General features: G+C 37.6%; 1 protein-coding gene across 2 annotated transcripts in view; it reads right to left on the minus strand.

Annotated features, from left to right (window-relative positions):
• PAPOLG (poly(A) polymerase gamma) overlaps positions 1 to 25,237 on the minus strand; it is a 38,150-nt gene extending 12,913 nt beyond the window's left edge. For both annotated transcript variants that reach the window (XM_081253709.1, XM_081253710.1), the window contains exons 1-14: positions 24,804 to 25,237; positions 22,666 to 22,827; positions 21,094 to 21,160; positions 16,380 to 16,461; positions 16,043 to 16,152; positions 14,786 to 14,839; positions 12,593 to 12,704; positions 9,611 to 9,700; positions 6,325 to 6,463; positions 5,628 to 5,700; positions 4,716 to 4,836; positions 4,288 to 4,372; positions 3,627 to 3,680; positions 110 to 229 (exon numbers count right to left, since the gene is read on the minus strand). In XM_081253709.1, coding sequence (XP_081109835.1) covers positions 110 to 229; positions 3,627 to 3,680; positions 4,288 to 4,372; positions 4,716 to 4,836; positions 5,628 to 5,700; positions 6,325 to 6,463; positions 9,611 to 9,700; positions 12,593 to 12,704; positions 14,786 to 14,839; positions 16,043 to 16,152; positions 16,380 to 16,461; positions 21,094 to 21,160; positions 22,666 to 22,827; positions 24,804 to 24,820 — 1,286 coding nt within the window. In that variant the 5' untranslated portion in view covers positions 24,821 to 25,237. The remainder of the gene's footprint in view (positions 1 to 109; positions 230 to 3,626; positions 3,681 to 4,287; positions 4,373 to 4,715; positions 4,837 to 5,627; positions 5,701 to 6,324; positions 6,464 to 9,610; positions 9,701 to 12,592; positions 12,705 to 14,785; positions 14,840 to 16,042; positions 16,153 to 16,379; positions 16,462 to 21,093; positions 21,161 to 22,665; positions 22,828 to 24,803) is intronic.
• Positions 25,238 to 25,508: the final 271 nt, after the last annotated feature.

The following is a 25,508-nucleotide window of genomic DNA, read 5'->3' on the forward strand; positions in this document are numbered from 1 at the left end:
TTATCCTCCGTCAATGCCTGTTAAATAGCATCTCACAACTGATCTTAAACCATGCATATTTCGGATACTATTATTTAAAAAATATGATATTAAAAAATAATTAACTTACTCCTTATGATGTTCCTTATTTCCTGGGAATGATTGGGGATTTACATGGGCAAGAGTAATAAATTCATTCCGTTCCAAATTTCCAACAAGTACACGTATTTTAGATTCTACTAATCCAACCCTAAAATAAAACAACAAGATTTTTCCATATTAAATGTGGAAGCTGCATCCAAGTAAACCAAACAGCATATTAGCTATGATGCTTTACAGGGTTCATTAAAAAAATTCAGTCCAATATTTTAGGGACTCTGTTTAAAATACCATTCAAGTAAATGAGAAGTTACTTAGTGAATTTCTGTTTCCTCCCCTTTCTTTTTCAAGAAGAACTGATCTATTTAATGTATTCCTGATCTAAAATACCCTGCCTTTTTTTTTTTTTTTAATTAATTTATTTATTTTTGGCTGTGTTGGGTCTTCGTTTCTGTGTGAGGGCTTTCTCTAGTTATGGCGAGCAGGGGCCACTCTTCATCGCAGTGCGCGGGCCTCTCACTGTCGCGGCCTCTCTTGTTGCAGAGCACAGGCTCCAGACGCGCAGGCTCAGTAGCTGTGGCGCACGGGCTTAGTTGCTCCGTGGCATGTGGGATCTTCCCAGACCAGGGCTCGAACCCATGTCCCCTGCATTGGCAGGCAGATTCTCAACCACTGCACCACCAGGGAAGCCCATACCCTGCCTTTTAAGACCATAAAATAGTCATGATTGGAGCATGAACAAAAACTGTTCGTTAACCTGGTTCTAAATCTTTTTCTACTTTCAAATCTTATGCCTAAACCCTAAGGCTAACATATATTTAAATAATGTTAACAAAAAGAGCTAATAACTAGCACTTAATTCATGAAATAAACATGCTCTAATCTTTACAAAATTGATACTAGATATTAAATTTTAAAAAGAATTCACTAAAGTCAGATCAGATACTACTAAAATATAGGAAGTTTCATCAGGGACTTCCCTGGTGGCTCAGTGGTTAAGAACCTGCCTGCCAATGCAGGGGACATTGGTTCGATCCCTGGTCCGGGAAGATCCCACATGCCGTGGAGCAACTAAGCCCATGCACCACAATTACTGAGCCTGTGCTCCAGAGCCCGCAAGCCACAACTACTGAGCCCGCGTGCTGCAGCTACTGAAGGAAGTGCGCCTACAGCCTGTACTCTGCAACAAAAGAAGCCACCACAATGAGAAGCCCGCGCACCGCATTGAAGAGTAGCCCCCACTCGCCGCAACTAGAGAAAGCCCGTGCACAGCAGTGAAGACCCAACGCAGCCAAAAATAAATAAAAACTAAAATAAATTTATTAAAAAAAAAAACTTCATCAGATACCTGCAACTTTACTTTCTACCTCACTTAAATGTGACTACTGTCACTTATTTTAACTTATTAATGAGTTTATGAATTACAAAGAATAACTACAAGAACATTTTCACATTTTCAAACGCCTGAAAAAGCTTACACATTATAATTATGGGTTCTTCAACAGCAGATATACAAAACACTGAGTTACTCCCTCTGTGTTATCTAAATGAGATGTTGGCAAACTTTTTCAGTAAAGGGCCAGAGTAAACATCTTAGGCTTTGTGGGCCATACGTTTCTGTCACAACTATTCAACTCTGCCATGCAGCAGGAAAGCAGCCATAGACAATACATAAATGAATGAGTGTGACTGACTGTGTTCCAATAAAACTTTATTTATAAAAATAAGTAGCAGACTGGATTTGCACTATACCATAGTTTTCTGACCCCTAATCTAGACAAATAAAATAATGTTTTAGTGAAAGGATTCTTTTCAGGGTCTCTTTTAATTTTTTTTCTTGTTTGTTTTTTCATTCGTTCATTCATTCATTCATTCATTTTGGCCAACCAGGGATTTGAACCTGTGCCCTCAGCAGTGAAAACGCGAAGTCCTAACCACTGGATCACCAGGGAATTCCCAAGGTCTCTTTAGTTGTCAATGAAATAAGCATTAAACCCTTGAAGCAAAAACAGGACGGTAACATGTTTTCCTTTCCCAAAAATCAGACCTGAGGAAAGCACAACCATCTTTGGTGATCTAACAGTTTCTGCCTGATGGAGCTAGTGAAGTCAATACACTGGAGGCAGAAGGAATTAGTTCAGATGCGCTAGAAAGAATGTACTAGTCCTTGACCAAAAATATCTCCTATCTGTTGACAGAAGCTTAAGATTCTGAAACCTTTCATGCCACCATCTCCTAAATTAAAAGAATATATGGGCTCATACAACTCAATATCAAAAAAAAACCAAACAAACCAATCAAAAAATGGGCAGAAGACCTGAACAGACGTTTTTCAAAAGAAGACATACAGATGGCTAACAGGCATATGAAAAGATGCTTCAAGTCACTAATCATCAGGGAAATGCAAATCAAAACAACAATGAGATGTCACCTCATACCTATCAGAATGGCTGTCATCAAAAAGTATACAAATAACAAATGTTGGGGACGATGTGGAAAAAAGGGAACCCTTGTGCACTGTTGGGGGGAATGTAAATGGGCACAGCCACTATGGAAAACAGTATGGAGGTTCCTTAAAAAACTAAAAACAGAACTACCATATGATCCAGTAACTCCGCCCCTGGGTATATATCTGGAAAAAATGAAAACACTAATTCAAAAAGATATGCGCACCCCAATGTTCATAGTGCATTGTTTATAATAGCCAAGACATGGAAGCAACTGAAGTGCCCATCAACAGGTGAATGGATAAAGTTGTGGTGTATGTGCAAAATGGAATACTACTTAGCCGTAAAAAGAATGAAATTCTGACATTTGCAGCAATGTGGATGGACCTGGAGAATACCATGCTTAGTGAAATAAGACAGACAGAGAAAAGACAAATACTGTATTATATTATATCACTTATATGTGGAATCTGAAAAATAATACAAATGAATGTATATGCAAAACAGAAACAAACCCACAGATACAGAAAACAAACAAGCGGTTACCAAAGGGGAGAGGGAAAAGAGGAGGGACGAATTAGGAGTATGGGATTAACAGATTTAACTATGTATAAAATAGATAAGCAACAAGGATATGTTGTACAGCACAGGGAATTAAAGCCATTATCTTGTAACAACTTTTAATGGGGTATAATCTGCAAAAATAATGAATCATTATGCTGTATACCTGAAATTAATATAATACTGTAAATCAACTATACTTCAAAATACATATATGTATATATATAGTCTAGGTGTGTGTGTGTGTGGTAATAGGCTAGGTATCAGAATCATTCAAACTGCCTCACAATTTTGCTTAAATCTGACTCTGAGAAGTGACAAAAGGCAAAAATCTGTACATATATTCTTATCTCATGTCACTTCCAATTCTGAAACATTAATTTGATGGTATTTCTTAAACACCGATGCTTCATGGTCAAGTACAACAGTCATCAAGAAGATTTAATAATTTTGAAAATAGAGAAAGTGTTTTAGAAATGATAAAGCACCATGTAAATATGTTATCATCACACAGTAGGTAGAGAATTTGAAATGTCTTACCACTCTAGATGATTCTCTTCTGTTGATGCACTGGCAGTCAATACTATATAATGTCTGTGAAGAATTTTCAGCAATAATCAGGGGGAAAAAAGCCAAGAGAAACATTGTTAGGGTCTGACTTTCCATTATTACTTTTTCTTTCTCCCTCCCAACGAACAAAACAGCTAATACAGGCACACATTTATGAAAATTAAAACATGCTCTGATTTTCACAAAATTAATTCTAGACCTTGTAATTAAAAACAACTCATTAAACCCCAAACCCCACAAATACTGGGTTAGACACTACTAGAATATAGAGACTTTCTCATCACCTAGGGTTTCTGCTAACTTATTCTTTTTTTTTTTTTTTTTTTTTTGCGGTACGCGGACCCTCTCACTGTTGTGGCCTCTCCCATTGCGGAGCACAGGCTCTGCGGCCATGGCTCACGGGTCCAGCCGCTCCGCGGCATGTGGGATCCTCCCAGACCGGGGCATAAACCCGTGTCCCCTGCATCGGCAGGCGGACTCTCAACCACCTGCACCACCAGGGAAGCCTTCTGCTAACCTATCCTTTACCTCACTTAAAATATAAGTGACGTCACCTACAGTGTATTAACTTTATAAGTTTAACATTCTTCTTCCTTAAACACACACACACAAAATGCAAAATTTCAAATACCTATACTTTTGGAAAAAATTTGGCGGCTCAAGGAGTTTGGACCAATCTGATTTCCCTTGAAGAATTTCATCTGTAACTGCGAGACCTAAAGAAAGAGACACAGACAGTGATTTTGAAAACTGACCATCGTGTTATCAGCTCCTGTGTGACCCTACCCCCAAAGTTCTAGCCCCACCAAATCCCTGAGTAAAAAAAAGTATAGATTTATTATGCTCTTTCTTAGAACATAAAAGTCAATTTCAACCAGACCGGGGTGGCTCTATTTTTGGCCTTCATATTATCATATATTTTGCAAAACCAACTACTTAAAAAATACACATTTGAAAGAACTTTTAGAAATAATAGGCATAACTGCAATAGAGAATAAAACTGTTGTCAATCAAAAACTCGTGGGAACATGTAAAGGGTAATAGGGCTAACAGGTTTACCTTGTTTAAATTCTTCTACCATTACTGTTCGAGTTGATGTGGACACATTATACGTAGAATTCTGTTGTGGGTAGGCAGGGGTGATTATGGGCATGAGATGATACCTATCTGATGGATTTACCTGTGAAATTAGAAGCAGAATAATTGATCTATTCTCCTATTTCAGTTGTCCTCACTTCATTTCCCCAAAAGTCTGAAGAATATGAAATATAAATTTAATACTACATCTCCTCATTTCTAAGAAGTACATTTCCCCTCCCCAACTTCATTTATTTCTGAAGTCAGATGTGTCTGATAATCAAAGTTAAAGAAAACTCTGCAGAAGTTTATTTCTCCCCCAAAAAGCTGTTAAATGGATGATGCAGCCTATAAACAGTGGTCTTTTAGAACCAAGGAAATACAACGTAAGTGCAAAAAGCATTATCTGGTCCAACGGTTCTCCATCCTCTTTCTGCACCTATTCAACAGATGACTTCCCCTTGGTTACTCAGAGGAATGAGTACTCACTCTAAAAGCAAATTAAAATGCAAGGTGAGTGAGAGTTATGCTACCTTGGAACCATGAATCTGCTTTAAACTGTACTGCAAAGTACATCTTTTATATACTTCAGTACTTTATTATTAGTAACTAATTACTTGTAAGACAGTTTTTAACAATAGATTATAACATCTTGGTTGATATACCCACTCATCAAGTCTTATATGGGTGATTTTTAATGACATAACATTTGGATCAGAATTGGAGATACAAATCATCTGCACCGAAAAAACACAGTAGAGGGAGGGAAAGGTCTACAGTTACACAGAAGGAAGATGAACAGGAACAAGAGGAATTATCCTTAACTAGACTGCACTTTACAGAATCATCCTATTCCTAAAAGGTTTTAATGAAATGCCGTAATAAGTCACGTACCCGAGGATCCCAAACTGGCAAATTCAAATTGCTTTCTTCCGGTTGCTTTAGCAGCACAGGATTTGGCCATTCCCTAACATGAAATAAGCAAATAAACTCACATAAGACCTCATTTCAGGAACTATACGAAATGTTAAAATCATTAGATGCTGCTCCAACTTTCACACAGCACATGTTTTGGGTATTTGGTATTGAAAAAAAAAAGAAACTGACAAAGGAAGGGAGTATACAAAGGAAAAAGCTGCTTATTTTAAAGCAGTGTTCTCTGAAAGGGCAAATACTACTTTGCCCATTAGCTGTAACTAATTTAAACCTGAATTTTTTCTTTCCTTCTCATTTGCTTTCATGGACTTAACTCTGATAATTTAATACCAGCAACAGCTAACATTTACTGAGAATACTCCTAATAAATTGTGTGCAGCAGCTATAGTTTACATATGAGGAGATCTTAACCTCTATATAGCTAGTAACTGGCAAAAGACTAATCTCATTAGCTAAAGGCCCACACTTACACTCCCCCTAGAAGAAAGCACCATCTGGGGTCCCATCATTGCCTCAATTTTGATGTTTTTAAATTTAACTTAAAAAATGAATGTAAGACGACAGAAAAGGTGTAAGCATAGCTCTTAAATTTGCAAACAAATTTACATATAGGCAGAGGTTAGTAAGTAGTGAAAATATGCATATGAATACTTACCACTTGGAAAAAACTAAGAAGAACTTATGAACTAAAGTAGAAGCTGCTGCATTTGGATATAATTGGCAAGTTCTTGCAACTAGCATTGCCCAGGAGACACCACCAAGGAATCCCAACATGTTGGAATAAATACCACGTCCTGGAAAATTAATTCAGTTGTTAATTATTGTTAGGACCTACTATCCATGACATTTAAGTGTAAGGAACAGTATAACTTCCCTCCTAAGATTTGCTTCTAACTTTTCCCCCTTATAGAAACATTAAAATCAACAAACAGACCTTCATGTTAGGCTCACATTCTTATCAGTAGACCCTAAGCTGCTCACCTTACCCCCTACTTTGCCCTCCAACACAGACATCTCAGTTCCTTGCCTCAGTTCTGACTGTCCAACTGGGCTCTACTGATATAACATTGGAATTTCCCACCTTTCAATATCTGTGGTTGGGAGAGAAATGAAAGGGAGGAGGAAAGATATTCGGAGGGTCCACAAGGAGGGAAGAAAAACTTCAACAGTACACTAGTTCCCCCTTATCTGTGGAGGAAACATTCCAAGACCTCCAGTGGATGCCTGAAACACGGGGTGGTACTGGTATTTATGATAAAGTTTAATTTATAAATTAGGCACAGTAAGAAATTAACAACAATTATAAAAATAGAACAATTATAACAATGCACTATAATAAAAGTTATGTGAATATGGCCTCTTTTTGTCTCAATATCTTATTGTACAAATTTAATGCCCTTTCCATCTTAACTGAGTACTTATCACTAACTGTGGTTATAACGTTTTAAAAATTAATTTATTAATTTATTAATTTATTTTTGGCCATGTTGGGTCTTTGGGGCTTTCTCTAGTTGCGGTGAGTGGGGGCTACTCTTCGTTGTGGTGCACAGGCTTCTTTCTCATTGCGGTGGCTTCTCTTGTTGCAGAGCATGGGCTCTAGGTGCACGGGCTTCAGTAGTTGTGGCACGCAGGCTCAGTAGTTGTGGCACATGGGCTTAGTTGCTCTGCGGCATGTGGGATCTTCCTGGACCAGGGCTCGAACCTGTGTCCCCTGCATTGGCAGGCGGATTCTTGACCACTGAGCCACCAGGGAAGTCCCGTGGCCATAACTTTCGCAGTTTCACAGAGGTGAGACAGCAAAACTAGCACGAATTTCTTTTTCTTCCTTTACAATTTCATTCGTTCTTATATAGATCTTAGCAATCTCGACATATTTTTTTTTCCTTAAGTTGATAACTTTCACCTTTTCACTTAAAGGAAGCACTTTACAGGCTTCTCTTTGGCAAATACAAGTTGCCAGCATCACTACTCTTGCACTTTGGGCCCATTAATTAGTTAAATAAGGGTTACTTGAACACAAGTACTGCAATACCACCTCTGTCCCAAGCAGGACAGAGAGAGATTTCATCACACTACTCAGAAGAGCATGCAATTTAAAATTTATGAATTGTTTATTTCTGAAATTTTCCATTTAATATTTTCAGACTGCAGTTGACTGCAGGTAATTGAAACTGCAGAAAGCAAAATGGCAGATAAGGGGGGACTACCCTAATCATGTTCTTGGGCATTTAAAAATTCAACTGTAAAGTTGGGGACTGACTTCAGTATTGTGCAAAAATTTGTATTCCTCTCCATAAAGTACAATACACCATTGATATTACTCGTTTTCTTGAATGATTGTTTCTTTTTTTGAATGATTATTCCTTACAGCAATCTATAAAGAAGCATTACCATATTTCATCAAAACTGAGATGTCCTCAGTTATTATATAATATAGATGATTTTATGTCCCATTAAGCAGGATAAAAAAATACAAAATATCATTTCAGTTACGTTAAATGTGAAAAACATGCATCTAATAATTGACAAAACATGGTATTTAATCTATAAGGAAAAACAAATTGTTCATAATACCCCTTTACTGCAGATTACTTTACCCTGACTACACAATATAATTGAGCCCAAGGACAAATTCTACTTGCTTAAGGTCTTTTTAGATGTGTACTGTCCTATATGGTAGCCACATTTGCCTATATATAGTATTTTTTTGGTAACAGCTTCATTGAGCTGTCATTCACATACCATAAGATTCATCGATTAAGTATAAAATTCAATGGTTTTTATTCTATTCACGGAGTTGTGCAATCATTACTTTAATCAACTCTGGAACATTTTCATCACCCCAAAAAGAAAACTTTAACAGTCACACACATCTTATTCCCCCTAAGTCTTCCCAGACCTAGGCAACCACTAATCCACTTTCTACCTCTATAGATATGCCTACTCTTAACATTTCACATAAACGGAATTATACAATATGCAGACTGGCTTCTTTCACTTAACATAATGGTTTCAATGTTCATCTATGTTGTAACATGTATCAAAATTTCACTCCTTTTAACTGCCATATAATATTCCACATTATGAATATACCACATTTTGTGGTCGTTTCCACTTTGACATTATTAATAATGCTATGAACATCTGCGTAAAAGTTCTTGTGAGGACCTATGTTTTCACTTCTTTTAGATTTTATTTAATTTTAAATTTAATTAAAATTAAATAAAATTTAAGTTCAGTTCCTCAGGTGCACATTTCAAGTGCTCAACAGCCATATGCTTACTGTATTGGACAGCACAGATATGAAATACTTCCATCATCACAGAAGGTTTGATTGGAAAGCACTGTTTTAGACCGTAAAACCTGGTGCCAGAAGTGCAGCACGGCTTAAATGTAGTTACAAATAATACAAAATGTGCTATGCCAGCTCAGGGCTGGGTCTTTTATGAACCACATCCTATATATATAAACTAGTACAGTTCAAGGCTTTATTAGAAGAGTGTTGAAAGGTAAAAACAAAAGGTTAAAACTATCACAGTAGGTTCTTCATTTAATACATTTACTGAACACCTGCTATACACCAGCCTCTCTGCTGGTAATGGGGAGACAGAGATGATACGATGGTCCTGTCCATAGAGAGCTCGAACACAAGTAAGGGTTTTACTCTTCAAGTTCTAACTCATTCTGACTCCCTGGCTGCAACCCAAGATGTAAAGTCAGGGGCTTTTAGTTTTCACCCATGGGAGAAGAAGGTAAAGTCACACATCAGAGCACTGGTAAGCATCACACCTGAAGAAGAAACAGCTTCTCCAAAGCTTACTGCACCTCAATCCCCCAAGGTATCAACAGGTTAAGGAATTCCCATATGTGCTTCTACCATGAGCAACTGAAAATTATAATTTTATAATGCAAACGTAAAATAAAAGACTTGGGATACTTACGTTTTGCCCATAGTTTGACTGCTCTTAGGGTGAGTCTGAAAGTTTCTTTATTTGGCACTAAATGCAAAATTTCATCAGTAACTCTACAGCCTGAAAAACATAAAGCATTCATTTTTCATTATGCAACAAATTCCAGTTAATTCAAATGTCCTTCTAACTTTGACTCTCAAATGCTAAAAATATCAAAGATACTAAAATATGAGGTTTAATTTCTTTATGTACTTTAAATTATGTACTTTAAATGTAGCCCTTATATAAGAGAAATCACTTTGCTTATAAAGAATTAAAAAGCACATGAGTTATACAATCCAATATTAAAATAAGAGATGAGTCTGAATATCTTTTTAGCTTTTTTCCACCTTTGGCTTTACTGTTAATCAAATGCCTCCAACTTATAAAACTGTTATTGCTTTAATGCAAACCTTATCCACAAATACTGTGATTTACTGTTGCACTCTGGAAATACAGCAAAATGCAATGATTAAGTTAAACAAAATATTTCCATAACAGCTTACGGAAAAACCTGAATGAACTTTTTGGCCAATCCAATATAAACCAGTGGTTCTCAAAGTGTCGTCAGTGGACTCCTGGGAATCTATTAGGTCAAATCTATTTCTATAATATTAATGCTTTCTTTGCCTGTTTCACTGTGTTAACATTTGCACTCATGGTGCCAAACCAGTGGTGGGTAAAACTGCTGGTATCTTAGCAGTGAATCAAAGCCATGGCAACAAACTGAAATAGTAGACAATATTATCTTCACCAAAAACTTGCAGTTAAAAAACAGGAAAGCAACGTGTGTGATGTTTGAACATTTTCAAGGTAAGCTGAACTATCTGTTTTTTTTCAAGGAACACCAGTTTTACTTGAAAGAATGATTGACAAGACAACTACAGTTATTCATACTTGGGTATTTAGCAGACATTTCCTAAAAAATGAACAAAGTGAGCCCCTCACTTCTAGGAAAACAAATGACAAAATTTGTTACCAATAATAAAGCTTGAAGTTTCAAGTAAAAATTAGAATTTTGGACAACTGGTATCTGCTAGTGTGAGCTTGACAGCTTTCCAAGACTTAGACTTTTCTAATGAGATTGGTGGTGACATTAATGAATGTGATTTTTTAAAAATTATTTTATAATGAAATGTGTGTTAACATTTAGACGATCCAAATAACTTTGTGAGCCAGTATTTTCTAAATGACTAAGGCACAATAGGACAAAATCATGCATGGGTAAAAGATCCATTCAAAGAATAAGACAGACCAATAGATTTTTTTTTTTTTTTTTTTTTTTTGCGGAGCACAGGCTCCGGATGCGCAGGCTCAGCGGCCATGGCTCACGGGCCCAGCCGCTCCGCGGCATGTGGGATCTTCCCGGACCAGGGCACGAACCCGTGTCCCCTGCATCGGCAGGCGGACTCTCAACCACTGCGCCACCAGGGAAGCCCCAGACCAATAGATTTTAATGCAAGAGTACAAAAAGTTAACTTATACAGTTTTAGGTTTGATATTCTAATTAACACTTTAAAAAGATCACTTTTATTCAGCAAAAAAGGGAACAAACTACTGATATATGCTACAAACATGGATAAACCTCACAAACATTATGCTAAGTGAGAGAAGCCAGACACAAAAGACCACATATTACATGACCCCATTTGTATGAAATGGCAAATCTATAGAGACAGAAAGTAGATTAGTGGTTGCCTGGGATTGGAGGTTAGAAAAAGGAATGATTGCAAATGGGTATGAGGGATCGTTTGAGAATGAAGAAAATGTTCTAAACATTCACAACTCTGTGAATATACTAAGACTACTGAATTGTACACCTAAAAAGGATGGATTTTATGGTATGCAATTACTCCTCAATAAAGCTGCTGAAAAGAAAAAGGAAATTGGGCTTCCCTGGTGGTGCAGTGGTTAAGAATCCACCTGCCAATGCTGGGGACACGGGTTCGAGCCCTGGTCCTAGAAGATCCCACATGCTGCGGAGAACTAAGCCTGTGAGCCACAACTACTGAGCCTGTGCTCTAGAGCCCGTGAGCCACAACTACTGAGCCCGCGTGCCACAACTACTGAAGCCCATGCGCCTAGAGCCCGTGCTCTGCAACAAGAGAAGCCACCGCAATGAGAAGCTCGTGCACCGCAACGAAGAGTAGCCCCCGCTCACCACAACCAGAGAAAAGCCCGCGCACAGCAATGAAGACCCAACACAGCAAAAAATAAAATAAATAAAATTTTAAAAGAAAAATAAATAAATAAATAAATAAATAAAAAGAGGCTTCCTCCAGAAAGAAGATTATTCAAAAAAAAAAAAAAGGAAATTGTCATCAGTCAAGTTTTGGTGTAGTATTAAAGAATACCCACAATTATCTGAAAAGGCTATGAAAATACTCCTTCCTTTTCCAATTACATATCTTTAAGAGGCCAGATTTTCTTCCTATACTTCAATCAAAACAAAATTTTACAAGAGATTGACTGCAAAAGCAGATATGAGAATCTAGTTGTGTTCTATTAAGTCAAATATTAAAGAGTTGCAAAAATGCAAAAAAATAAAAAAGCCACTCACACAAAAATATATTTATATTCACTTATAATGGGTTTACTATTGTTATTTTAAAATGAACTAATAATTAAACACCTTAAAAATTTCTCAGTTTTTATTTCTAATATGATAAATGGATAAATATAACTCACATAAACAGAAGATCTTGCAGGGGGTGGTCCTCAAAAAATGTTTAGGGTATAAAAGGGTCCTGAGACCAGTAAGTTTGAGGACCACTGCTATAAACATAAACATTTCAAGTAAATTTGTGTTTTAAGATGCTTAAATGTGATCAGATTACTTGTATAAAGAAAATTACATCATTTTTAACCGAATTTGTCTAATTCTTAAAAAGTCTATTAATAGTTTTGCAAAAAGATCTCTATTTGTCTAATTGTTTTCAAGCAGGTATCTGAGATTTCTCTTTAGAAGCTTACCATTTAGGCTGCGAATACACCTTATATCAAGGCTTCTCAGTCGAGAGTCGTCTCTTAGATCTAAATTATCTGATATGGTTTGTATTGCCAGTCTTGCAAAGACTAGATCAATCTTTGGAAAGATGAAAAAAAAAGAGAGAGAGAGAGAGAGAAATATTACTTTTTCTCCTTTTAGTCCATTCTCCCCCCTTCCCACCTCAAAAATGTAAAAAGTTCTAATTATTAGTTTGGGAAGTTCTACCAAAACTTCCAAAGGCCTATGCAGGTAATATCACATTGGAAAATCACTGCAAAGTTTTGGGAGAATAATTTTCAAATTAAGGGAAAGCATTTTAATTTTGCCAATCATTAAAAAAAATCAAAACCTCGTAAGTGAATTTCTAGATAAAGATGGCAGATCCAACACATTTACATTCACTCCCTCTTGAAACCCCACTAAAATACCAGCAAAATTTTATTTTTATTTTTATTTTTTTGCGGTACGCAGGCCTCTCAATGTTGTGGCCTCTCCCGTTGCGGAGCACAGGCTCCGGACGCGCAGGCTCAGTGGCCATGGCTCACGGGCCCCACTGCTCCGCGGCATGTGGGATCTTCCCGGACCAGGGCACAAACCCGTGTCCCCTGCATCGGCAGGTGGACTCTCAACCACTGCGCCACCAGGGAAGCCCTGTTTTGTTTTTTTGTTTTAGTTTTATTTTTTTTTTAAAGGCATAACCCACTAAGTCAAAGAGAACAGAAGGAGACAACTGTAAAAACCATGAAATCTGGAAAGCAGATGCACAAATGGTAACAGACTCAGCAGATCTAAGGAAGCAGAGATAAAACATATTATATCTGGGAAATAAGGACAGGAGGCTGTAAATAAGTTCTTAAATAAAAAGGAACATTTAGAGAATAAAAAAGTATTCTTAGAAATTAAAAAGATGATGGCAGAAATGGAAAACAAGAGAACATTTAAAAGATGAGAAAACCCCAAAAAAGCAGAACAAAAATATGAAGATGTAGTTATAAGTGGGAAGGAAGAAGTAAAAAAAAAAAACAAAAACCAAAAAAACACGGCAGTCCTGGGGGTCCAACATACAAATGTTAGGAGTTCCAGAAAGAGGACAGAAAACAAAGGCAGGCAACACAATTGAATTCAATACAATTTCCAAGAACTAAAGGACAGGTATTTCCAAATTGAAAGAACTACTTGAGTGCCTTAGCACATTTGGTTGAAAAGACACATACCAAAACAAAGTGTATTACCATAAATTTTACAACTATGAAGACCAGGGAAAAAAGAAGAAAAGAAAATCACACAAGTGGCCAAAAAGGCAAAATAGGTCACATAAAAACGATGAGTAATCAAATTGGCCTCACGCTCCTCAACAGAGTATGGAAGCTAGAAGACAATGAAGCAAGGCCTTCAAAATTCTGAGAAACATTATTTCCTACCTAGAAGTCTATGCTTAGCCAAACTATCAATTTGGTGTGAGAACAAAATAAAGATATTTGTAAACATTCAAGATCTCAAAAATATGTGCTCTTTTTCAGGAAGCTGGTGGATGAGTGCCACTAAAATGAAAGTAAGTCAAGAAAGAAGAAATTCAAGAGAGAAGCAAAAGGAAATCCCAGGATGAGAGAAGAAAGGTGTCAGAATGACAGCTGTATATCAGTCATGGAGAACAATCAGTGTGGATTAGAAGTGAGAAGAATCAGTGAGATATTTTTTCAAGACAGGACACCTGAGAAATCCAAATCTATTTAGTGGAGATTTAGACAATTAGGAGAGACTGAATTTGAATTAGTCAAAGTATAAACATCAAGCAAATAAAACACAAAACATTAACTCCCAAGAAAACAAAAGCCACACAGCAAAGAATGGTAACCTAGTACATTTTGTGCTCAGTTTTGAACATTATTTATAAGACCATAATAATATAAACACTGAATAATGCTCCAACTAAAACTATAATAATATAATTATTTTAGGAGATTATGGGAATGAGAAGGATGTGTATAAACATCTTGGAGGTAGGGATGGAGGTTGGTTCCTTTTCCATGGTGAGGAAGGACTCACCATGACTAGACTATTTGATTCCTTAAAATTCGTGCCTATATAAGTCTGATTTTTAAACTATAAAACAAACAAACAAACCCATATAGGTTAAATAGTTCAATTATAAAGTCAGAAAAATATTTAACACTTACTTCAATTCCATCAAATTCAAATTTTATGACAGGCACAAAGGCATCTTCTACAGCCTACAATAAAAGAAAACAATTATAACAAATAAGGTGTAATCCTTTATCCTTCCCAAATGCCAATAACATGAATACTTTTTCTCCCAATTTTTATTTTAACTCAGTAGGAAAAGTGAAAATTTTCTTAGTTTCTCATTCTAGCTAAGCAAGCACTTCTACTTTGTGACTGTGTTGTTTAAGATACGCAAAATGTCCATGACAGTAGTTACCTAACATATTATCCTTCTAAATATATTCATCAGAAACTGGCAGGCAGAACTGCTATCATCTGGGTATTTACTATTTGTTGAACTTAGCTGAAAACTGATTATTTACAAAAAGCACTAGTGTTAGACATTAAAATATCAGATCCCATGACTAATCTATCAAAAAAAATCTATATCATTTGGATTTAGTAGAAACGTTTCTCTGAGCCTTCTTTAATCCCCCAACCTAACAATTTTTTTTTCTTTTTTGTAAATTTTTTGGCCCCACTGCCATGTGTGGATCTTAGTTCTCTGACCAGGGATGAAGCCCTCACTCCCTGCACTGGTAGCTTGGCATCCTAATCACTGGACCACCAGGGAATTCCCCAACCTAACAAATTCTTAACCTCCTTCTCCATTCCCAGACACCCAAATAACAAATCCTCTGACCTTCGCCTTATCCAAGCACTTGAGATTGCATTAAAACTACCTGTTTGTTTAGTACCCCCAGTCCCTCCCTCACACAAACTATCTTGTTCGCTCTTGTATTTGTGGGACTAAGGCCAGTATCTGATGAATCATTGGTGCTGAAATTTTATCTGCTGAATGAATGGCTAGATATACACACATAAAGAGTTACCAGTTGAACCTTATACATAATGAGCCATTTGCTGTGCACCAACCATTTATCAGATATTATAGTAAATGACTTATGTAAATTATCTCATCAATCCTCCAAAAAACTTTATAAGAATGTTATCACTAGATCTTCATTTGATAGCTAAGGAAACTGAGACTCAGAGAGAATAGGTAACTTGAACAAAATCCACGAGCTAATATGTGGTAGATTCTAGATTCAACGCAGGTGTGTATAACTAAAAAGCCCATGTTTTTAGTCATTACTGTTATTTTAACAAGATACACCAAATTCTTAAGAAATATGTCAACCATCATAAGCCCTAGCTTTTGCAGTTATCTGTTAACAAATTCAAAATATTAAATACGAGAGGATACTTACTCTTAAGTTTCTAATGCCATCTTGATGTTTCAATTTTTCAAAAAAAGACTGAAAAAAATCAGATCTCTCCACATGTCTTGGAGCAACACAAAGTGCATCAATGTCAGCTCCTGCAAATCAAAGTATTTATTATCAAGAACAGTATACTGAATATGTATTACGTTTTTGTATACACAAACATATGTACAGAAGAAACTATGTAAGATGAGTATAGGAAATAATACAGTACTCTAGTAGTGAGATAATGGGAATTTTTTCCTCCGTATTTTCTAATTATGAACAACAAATAAGTTTGTTATTGAAAGTTCTTATCAGTAAAACATAGAAAAGCAATTACCTTTGGTGTGTACTCCAAGCCTATAGGAGCCAAAGGTGAAGATTTTTCCACCAACAGTAGCCACAACAGAAGGTGGGAGATTCTAAAATAAAATAAAAAAACTTGTAAGGCATTCAATTGTTCAAATTATTTAGCATTAAAATTGTCTAAATGCTCTAATACATGCTGACAAGGATGTGGAGAAAAGGGAACCTTTGTAGACTATTGGTGGGAATGTATATTGGTGCAACCACTGTAGAAAACAGTAGTAAGGTTCCTAAAAAAAACCTAAAAACAGAACTACCAGGGACTTCCCTGGTGGTGCAGTGGTTAAGACTCCACACTCCCAATGCAGGGGGCCTGGGTTTGATCCCTGGTCAGGGAACTAGATTCCACATGCATGCCGCAACTAAGAGTTTGCATGCCACAGCTAAGGAGCCAGCAAGCCACAACTAAGCAGCCTTTGAGCCGCAGCTAAGGAGCCCACCTGCGGCAACTAAGACCCGGCACAACCAAATAATAAATAAATAATTTTTTAAAAAAAGAACTACCACATGATCCAGCAATTACACTCCTGGGTATATATCCAAAGAAAATGAAAACATTAATTTGAAATGAGATATGCACTCTAATGTTCACAGCAGCATTATTTACAATAGCCAAGACACGGAAGCAAACTAAGTGTCCATCAACAGATGAATGGATAAAGATGCAGTATATATACAGAATGGAATATTAGCCATAAAAAAGAATAAAACTTTGCCGTTTGCAACAACGTGGATGGACTTCGAGGGTATTATGCTTAGTGAAATAAGTCAGACAGAGAAAGACAAACACTGTATGATATCACTGACATGTAGGATCTAAAAAATAAAAACAAACTAGTGAATATAACAAAAAAGAAAGACTCACAAATACAGAGAACTAACTAGTGGTCACTAGTGGGGAGAGGGAAAGGGAGAGGGACATGATAGGGGTAGGGAATTAAGAGGTACAAACTACTATGTATAAAATAAATAAGCTACAAGGATATATTGTATAGCACAGAGAATATAGCCAATATTTTATAATAACTATAAGTGAAGTATATAACCTTTAAAAATTGAGAATCACTATGTTGTACACCTGAAATTTATATAATATTGTAAATAAGCTATACCTCAATTTTTTAAAATTGCCTAAATGCTACCGATATGTACTACATTTGTCAAGTTTGGTGAGCTGACATTTGTAAAAGTACTTCAGAGCTTTTTTGATTGCAGCTGAAGTAATGAAGGTATTCCCAGAGGAAAGACGAGACAAATCTGTGTCCAGTATACGTGCACACATCTCTATCTTAAGAAAAACGTTTTTTATCACTTGACCCTACCTGTCCCCCCAAATTACCTGATTTGGCTCCATCACTCAGTCACCAAGGAACTTGCAACTACCAAATTAATGCACTTTCAGCTCTCTACAGTTATCATACTCTTGACTAATACTCATCTCCTCTTTAGTTTTTGTGACAGATATGCTTAACTTATTGATTCTAGCTCTGTAATATTTCTGCAAGAAGGTGGGGTAATTCTTGACATGATCTCCTTATGAGAGCTAATCTAACAACTTTAATTAACGTATTTTTGGTTGTACCAGAAGTACAATGCTACTTTTCACCTCTCTCTAGAGCCAATTCTAACTGCCCATCAGATATTTTCACTCAGACTTTCTGATCCACTTCAATATCCATGCCTGAAACCTAGCAAAAAATTCTTCCTATGATAAACCAGGTATACCTCCTGATTTCTCTATTTTTGTTCCTTATTTTCCTTACTGCCCATACCTATAAGTCATTATTATTCTTCCTGGCTTACCAATTGTTAGGTTATATCCCTCACATGTCACTTTCTCCCCACCCACTCCCATTCTGTGCTATTTAACAGTATCATAAGTTACCCTCTTGCCATTAGTCTTTATTTCTTACTCCATTTTGTTAAAAATTCACTGGCTGGTGTTCTTAAATTAACTCTATTACATAACTCTTCTGCTCAAAACTTGCCAATGCATTCTTCTACGGATACTGATCCTTGGATCCCAAGGACTTCCACAGTATGCTCTTAAGGATCTTTCTTGCCTTGTCTCCTGATATTCCCTTCTGAAGCTCCAACTGCCAACATGTTACATAACCTAGTCTCCTTTCCATTGCATTTGCCATTTTCCTTCTCTCAAATGCTTGCCATCCTCTCTGGGTATCTTAATACTATCTATTTTTCAAAGATCACTTCAAGTTCCACCTCCCTCATGAAGCCTTCTTTGATTATCCATCTTGTAACAAGCTCTTTTTTCCCCCTGTGCTCCTCTACTGTTATTATCTTTAACCACTTTTATACTACATTTCTTGACTTTTTTTATTCTGTGTATGTTAGTTCCATCTCTTCAACTATATCTGAATTCCTTGAAGGTGAGAACTATGTCTACTACTTCTATTTCCTCAAAATGCCCAGTCCAAGTTCCAAAGAGTAATATCTGCTAATGAACTTGACTAAAAGCATCTGCACAACAAGACATTATGTTTGTTATTTTCTCTGTTTAACGAACATGTTTCAAGAGTACCACAAATAATAGCTAGAAAGAGTTAATAAAATTATTGATGACTAACATGAATCAAAAGGATACAGAAGCCCCTTTTAGCTTACCTTCCTACTTTGAAAAGCATGATTTCTTCTTGATTTATGAGAAAGTGATAAACTGAATCACAGAGTAAAGTATTTTCCCCACAAACCACAGTATTTAACTAAAATGATTTGACTTGGAGTTCTGGACTGTTTAAACTTTAAATATTCCAACTGTGTGTAGAATATTAAAATGATCTTTGATCTAACTCAAATCCTTCAGATATTTTTCAAACTAAAATATGCATAAATGAAAGGGAATTATAATGATATAAAAAAGACCAATCACCTTATCTATGCAAATAAAGATGTTAAAATCAATTAAAATTTTTAAATGATTAGATATTTTATTTTCTTTGCTTAAAAAATGCCAAATAGTGGCAAAGCCTCAAATTTTTAACAATGGTTTTATGCCTAGAAATTAAATGGAAACCAGCTACTGGTCTTTGCAGATTAAAGCACTGATGTGAACGAAATGAGGGAAAAAGCAATTTAAATAATTAAAAACAAAAAAACTTTTTGACCTTGGAACAGATTCTACTGGATTTTTCTTTTAGGTGCAAAAAAACCACACAGTAAGAAAATTAGTTAGGTGTATCTCTCAGTAAAGTAATCTAGCCTCTTTTGTGAATAGTTTAACACTTGACTTCCCTTGATGTATCCTAGAATATGGATGGGAGCAAAGACCTCAGCACAACCACATCAGCTGACATAAAGACCACACAAGAAGTCATAAAGCTTGATACTCTGATTTTAAAATAATTCTAGCAAGTTGTGTATCTGGTTTGCATACCCATAGCAATCATGGGCTGACATTTATTCAGTCCCTGAGCTCTGTCCTGAGGTTGCACAGGTGAATAAGACAGGTTTATTTCTTAAGGAGTTGATCAGCTAGTAGCAGAGAAACAAGCATGAATTTTTTTTTTTTTTTTATTACTCATGACTAGCATTTCACCTGCTCAGAATTCAACCTAACTGAAAACCTCTGCTATTGATAACCCGGCTGTGAGCTCAGAAATAAGCCAGATAGTCATTTGACAGCAAAAGTAAACAGCATAAAGACCATTTATTTAAACTGAATGACTGTAGATTAGCACAGTCCCTCATAACCTTATTCAGAGCCCACTTTTTAAAAGAACCAATTTTATATATGTATCATAAGTACAGAAGGAAATAATAAAAGTTGTAAAAGAAAGAATTCTAACAGGTGTTTATCTAATTTCTAAACTGATGCAGATTAATGGGCAGAAAGGGATTTGACAGAGAGAGACTACTGCTGTGAGCCATTAACTTTCAGCTGAATGCTGTTAAGAGATGGGAAAACTGTAAAAAAACAAAAAACAAAACAAAACGAAAACCCTAAAATTTAAAATACAACAGTTTGAGCCACTTAGTGAAGGGGCAAATAGTATTACCCAGTTGAACATGCCCTGCCTCATTTTACTACAGCCAGTAAAATATTCATAGTGATGATTCCCTGACAAATGAGACTTCAATTATACTCAAAATACTCGAAGAAAGCAAGAAAAATGTAATCGATTTCAGAAGAAAAATAGTTAAGCTACGGGGGTGGGGGGGAAGTTGTCTAAGTATAAATTAGGGTTTGCAAACTCCTATGTCTCATAGGCCAGGCAGGTATGCAAATGACGGAAGTATACACATAAGAAACACAGAAACTGATAACTGACAGGTGCTGGGTCAGAGAGAGCAGGGAGTGATGGGGACCATGAAGCACCAAAGGGGAGGAGCCCAATTCCATTCAAGCCTCTTCCTGCCTTGCACAAAGGAAGGCCCAGTGCTGCCAGACCTGGTATTTCACAAGAAGTCTGAAATCTGGCTTTTAAAGTAAAATCTCAGTATTTAAATTTTGATCTACTACATGTGAGTCAAGCAAGACATTTATGTGAACTGCAGTCAGACACTGGCTACCTCTGGGGTAAATCCTCACTTATTTAGGACTCAATATCTACACCAATTCATTTCCAAGTATACTAAAAAGTTTTAATGTATTTCTGATTATTCTCAACTCTGCATCTTACTACCAGGACATAATGAAACTATGAATTCAATTTAGTTTAGAGTCTTACCTTACTCTCACTGACCTCAGAAATCCATTCTTTTACCAAATTGTTCAGTTTACCAAGAACAACCAGCCTATAATAGAAAATAACATGCTTTAGGTGAAAACAAACAAACACCAAACACTAACGGCATTTTAGAAAGTAATCCAACATACAGGCAGTACCTTTGTGCTGGTGCTAGAGTAAAAGCATATTACACACGTGCTAATTCTATCACATCTGCTGACACGTGGCACATCTCTTTGGCATTCTTAGGTTCCTAAGAGTTCCAAAGAGACGATAAATGTGATGGTAGTATTTTGGTCTTTGAGCTACTTTCAAAATTCAAAACGCCTAATAAAAAAATCAAAATTACCTTCAATAAAGCGGCAGAGGCCAACTGAACTGTCAACCTTCTTGGCCTTACTATGGAATGAAATCAATTCAGTGTGGTGATAATAGAGGTTAGCATTCTCTCACTGACAGTTATGAGTTTTTGGATAATAAAAACAGGTAAATAATTTACTGGCTAATTTTTATAAAATTTACTTAATAAAAGCAATTTGATATTAAAACAAACTTGCAACCAATGGCATATCCAAATCCAGATTTAAAAAAAAAAAAAGAAGAAGAAAGATAGAAAAGTTTAGGCATCTCAAAGATAACACACGAAACACTGAATTCCTGATCTGTCCGAACCTGCTTCTCCTTCAGCCTTCCCCAGGTAATGGAATCCCATCCTTCGAGATGCTGAGACCAAAAATCTTGGCATCATCCTTGACCCCTCCCCTCCCACCCCCTCACATTCCACAGTCATTAAACCACCCTACTTTTAAAATACATCCAGAATTCTACTCCTTCTTATCACTTCCACTGCCATCCCTAGTTCGGGCCACCATCATGTTTTTCCTTGGGTTATTATGATAGCCTCCTAACTAGTTTCCCTACTTCTGCCTTTGACCCCCCTTCAGACTATGCTCGGTAAAGCAGCTAGAGTGACTACGTTAAACATGAGTAAATCATGTCAATCTTTTGCTCAAAACCCTAACAGCTTCCCGTCTCACTCAGAGTAAAAGCCAAAACCGTTATAAATGGCTGTCAAGGTCCTAAGTGACCTTTCCTTCCAAGCTCCTTCCCACCTCGTTTACTTTAAGCCCACATTCCCCTTCTTATTCACTCTGCTTCACATACCTAGGCTACCCTGTTGTCTATTTCTTAAATATACCAGGTACACTCCCACCTCAAGCCTTCTGCCTAGAATGCTCTTCCCTCATATCCACATAGCTCCTCCCTCACCTTTAAAATTTCCCTCAAATGTCAATGAGGCCTTCCCTGACAACCTAACCTCCTCTCCCAGCTTCATTCTTCTCAGCAGCACTTGTCATGTGTAATACTGTATTTATTTTACTTACTTGGCTAATTGTTAGTTTCCTCCTCTAACCTTCAACTAAAATATAAACTCCAGGAAGGCCAAGTTTTCTCTTCATTTTGTCATTTTTATATCCCTAGGCAGGGACATAATTGGTACTTGATATATGTTCATAGAATTAATGATTAAAGAATGTACTATAAAATATTTTGCATTTTTAAGTGACATACCTGTGGTTCAATTCTTCCTCATCTTCAAATACTCCAAATGGTTTCATGGCATCAATTAATTTCTGTGTATAAATATGATCAATTTCTTTGGGACATGCCAAGCTAATTGGAGAGGTGATTCCATAATGCTTTTGTTGACGCTGGCTGTCCAGCATGGTGTTTCTGTTCAAGAAAAATGAAACAGCAGAAAAAATTTAAAGTATCATATACTGACACATTAAATCTCTGAATCCACTCATTACTTTAGCTACCTTAAAAGTTTACTAAGTACTAATGGTTGGAGTCCCCGCTTTTTTTTAACGAAAAAGGATATTTTGTGCTTATGTTGATGAAGGACTATTCATACTGCCTCAAGCTTTCATGGTTAGGATGTCTTTTCAAGCCAAAAGCAGCCTATGTTGGCATCAGGGCAGCTGTACCAACACCACTCAGCTCAAATGCAAAGAGCCTGAATGGGAGCTGGGCCAGGGCCACCTCCACTACACACCCTGCAGACTTACGTCAAGTACCATCTACAGTCAGTCTTGGAAAAGCAGTCAGCCACTTGAAAGAAAGCTCTAAGTAAAAACAATGCCCCCCCACAAGAAACAAAAACATCCCATTAGCAGGTCCTAGTGAAATAGTCTAGCTTTTAAAAAGAAATCACATCTAGACTTGTTGCCTAGAAACCTATATTAACATTCCTTGCTTGCATCACAATTTATAGTCCTAACATTCTGTCACTCTAGTTGATTTTTTCTTCATCGTCTAAGTGAAGGCTATGACACCAGCTACCTTGGGCCCCACTTTCTTATCTCTATGCTGAAAAAGCTGGCTATCAAGGTCCCTACTAGCACTGAAATTACAAATCCATTATTCTGAACCTCCCTCATCTAGACAAGAAAACAAAGCAAGCAACAGAACTCCACATTCCCTTCCACTCATCAATTCCACTTATAAGTAAACACCCTTGGAGCAAGTCTAGTACAAGTGTACAAGGAGACATGTACAAAAATATTCACTGCCACACTGTAACATTAAAAAACAAACAAAAAAAACTTAGAAATGACCTAAGATAATCACTAACAGGAAAAGGACTATATTAGGGTGTATCCCTACAATGGAATACAATACAGTAATACGAATTAAGTAGAGCTGAAAATACTATCATGGACAAATCTCAAAGATACTATGCTGCACTAAAGAAGTTGTTGAATGACAAGTGTGATACTGGTTATATAAAGCTTAAAAACAAGTAAAACAATGCCGATTATGGACACATACATATGTAGTAATAGCATAAAAAAACATGCAGCAATAAGCATCAAATTTGGAACTGTGGGGAACTCTGGAGAGGGAGGTGGATGGACCAGTGATGAAGGTAACAGAATCCTTCAGATGTATTCGGTATGCTAAATAAAGATATGTGTGCACACAAACACACACACACGGAACGTTATGCTTTGGGAGAGATGGATGGTGGCTACACAAATGATGCTTATGTTATTCTCTGCATTTTTCTGTATGTTTAAATTATTTCCTAATAAACTAAAATGTAAGAAGCTACAACAAAATCTTGCCAAGCACGGACACTGTTTCTGACTTATCAAAGTATGAGCAGGAGGTATAGACCGGCAGATGTACTGTGGATAGGTGGGCAGACCAGGGGAGGGTGAAAAGACCATAGTCATTACGAAAGAGAAACCCATGGGCTGGGATAGGTCATTTACTCCAGGAGACGTGGAGACAGCCGGTCAGGAAGGGAGGAGGGGGAGGGAGGGGGATGGTATTTGCGCTAATGCAGACAGGAGCAGACACCGGCTCAGACAGCGCTGGGGGCAGGAGAGTGACCGACAATTTCTCCCCACGGACACACGCGCCTCTCTTCCGCCGCAACCTTGTCTGGGGGCGTCCTCAGAGGTAGGGCTGCCAGGGGCAGATGGGGACTCCTGCAGTCCCCGAGTCTGTGCAGCGGTGGCCAGGTGAGCCGCCGGGTGTAGGGGAGGTGCCCTTGCCGAACGGCCGGGAGAGGGGAAGGAGACCATCGAGAGAGCTCAGGGCACGGCGCGAGGGGCAGGGAACAGAAACGGGGTGCCAGGCCGGTCACCTCAGCCCACTCCGTTATGCCTCGCCCCCAGCCGCCGGCCCCCACCACTTACGAAGACATCTCTTTCATCGCTTCCTGCGTCTCCCTCACCGGCGAGTCTTTCGCTCTGGAGTCCTGTTCTTGCTCTTCCCTTCTCCTCCTGTCCACTTTCCTCCGCTCGCTTGTAGCTCGCTTGCTCGCTCACTCTCTCACTTACTACGGCCGAGGCATCCAACCGAATACTGAAAACACCAGAAATCCAGCTCTATTTATGACAATACAGCGCGGCCGACGCCAATATGGCGCCGCTTCCCAGCCTGCCCCTCGCCCGTTGCGGCCCCGCCCCTGAAGGCCTGGACCCGCCTTGACCCCGCCCCCTCTCCCTTTGGGTCCCTGGAGGCTCCGGTGGCCCCGCCCACAGAGGCGCCGGCTCCGGCTGCCGACACCGGTACGAAGGAGCGTTTGGTCCCCTCCTTTGTCAGTGTGACTGTCAATCCAGACTAACTGCTTGGAAGGTAATTTGGAACATGTTTTCCTTGTTTCTCTTATTCTCTTATGAAAGCCTATATCATATATTTTTAAAAACTTCACAACCTTGCCTAGCGAATACTATTTTTACTCCTCCATTATACCACACTTTTAATTTAATCGGTTATAGTCATACATAATCTAATTAACCCACTCGTTGAGATTATGTCCTGAAAAGGTCACACCCAGGAACGTGTGACTTTGCAGTTACCCCGGAGAGAAGCAAGCTTGTAAATTGGAGGCTAACTGT

The sequence above is a fragment of the Mesoplodon bidens genome (assembly GCF_964165515.1).
Source record: "Mesoplodon bidens genome assembly, chromosome: 14".
Classification (NCBI taxonomy): Eukaryota; Metazoa; Chordata; class Mammalia; order Artiodactyla; family Ziphiidae; genus Mesoplodon; species Mesoplodon bidens.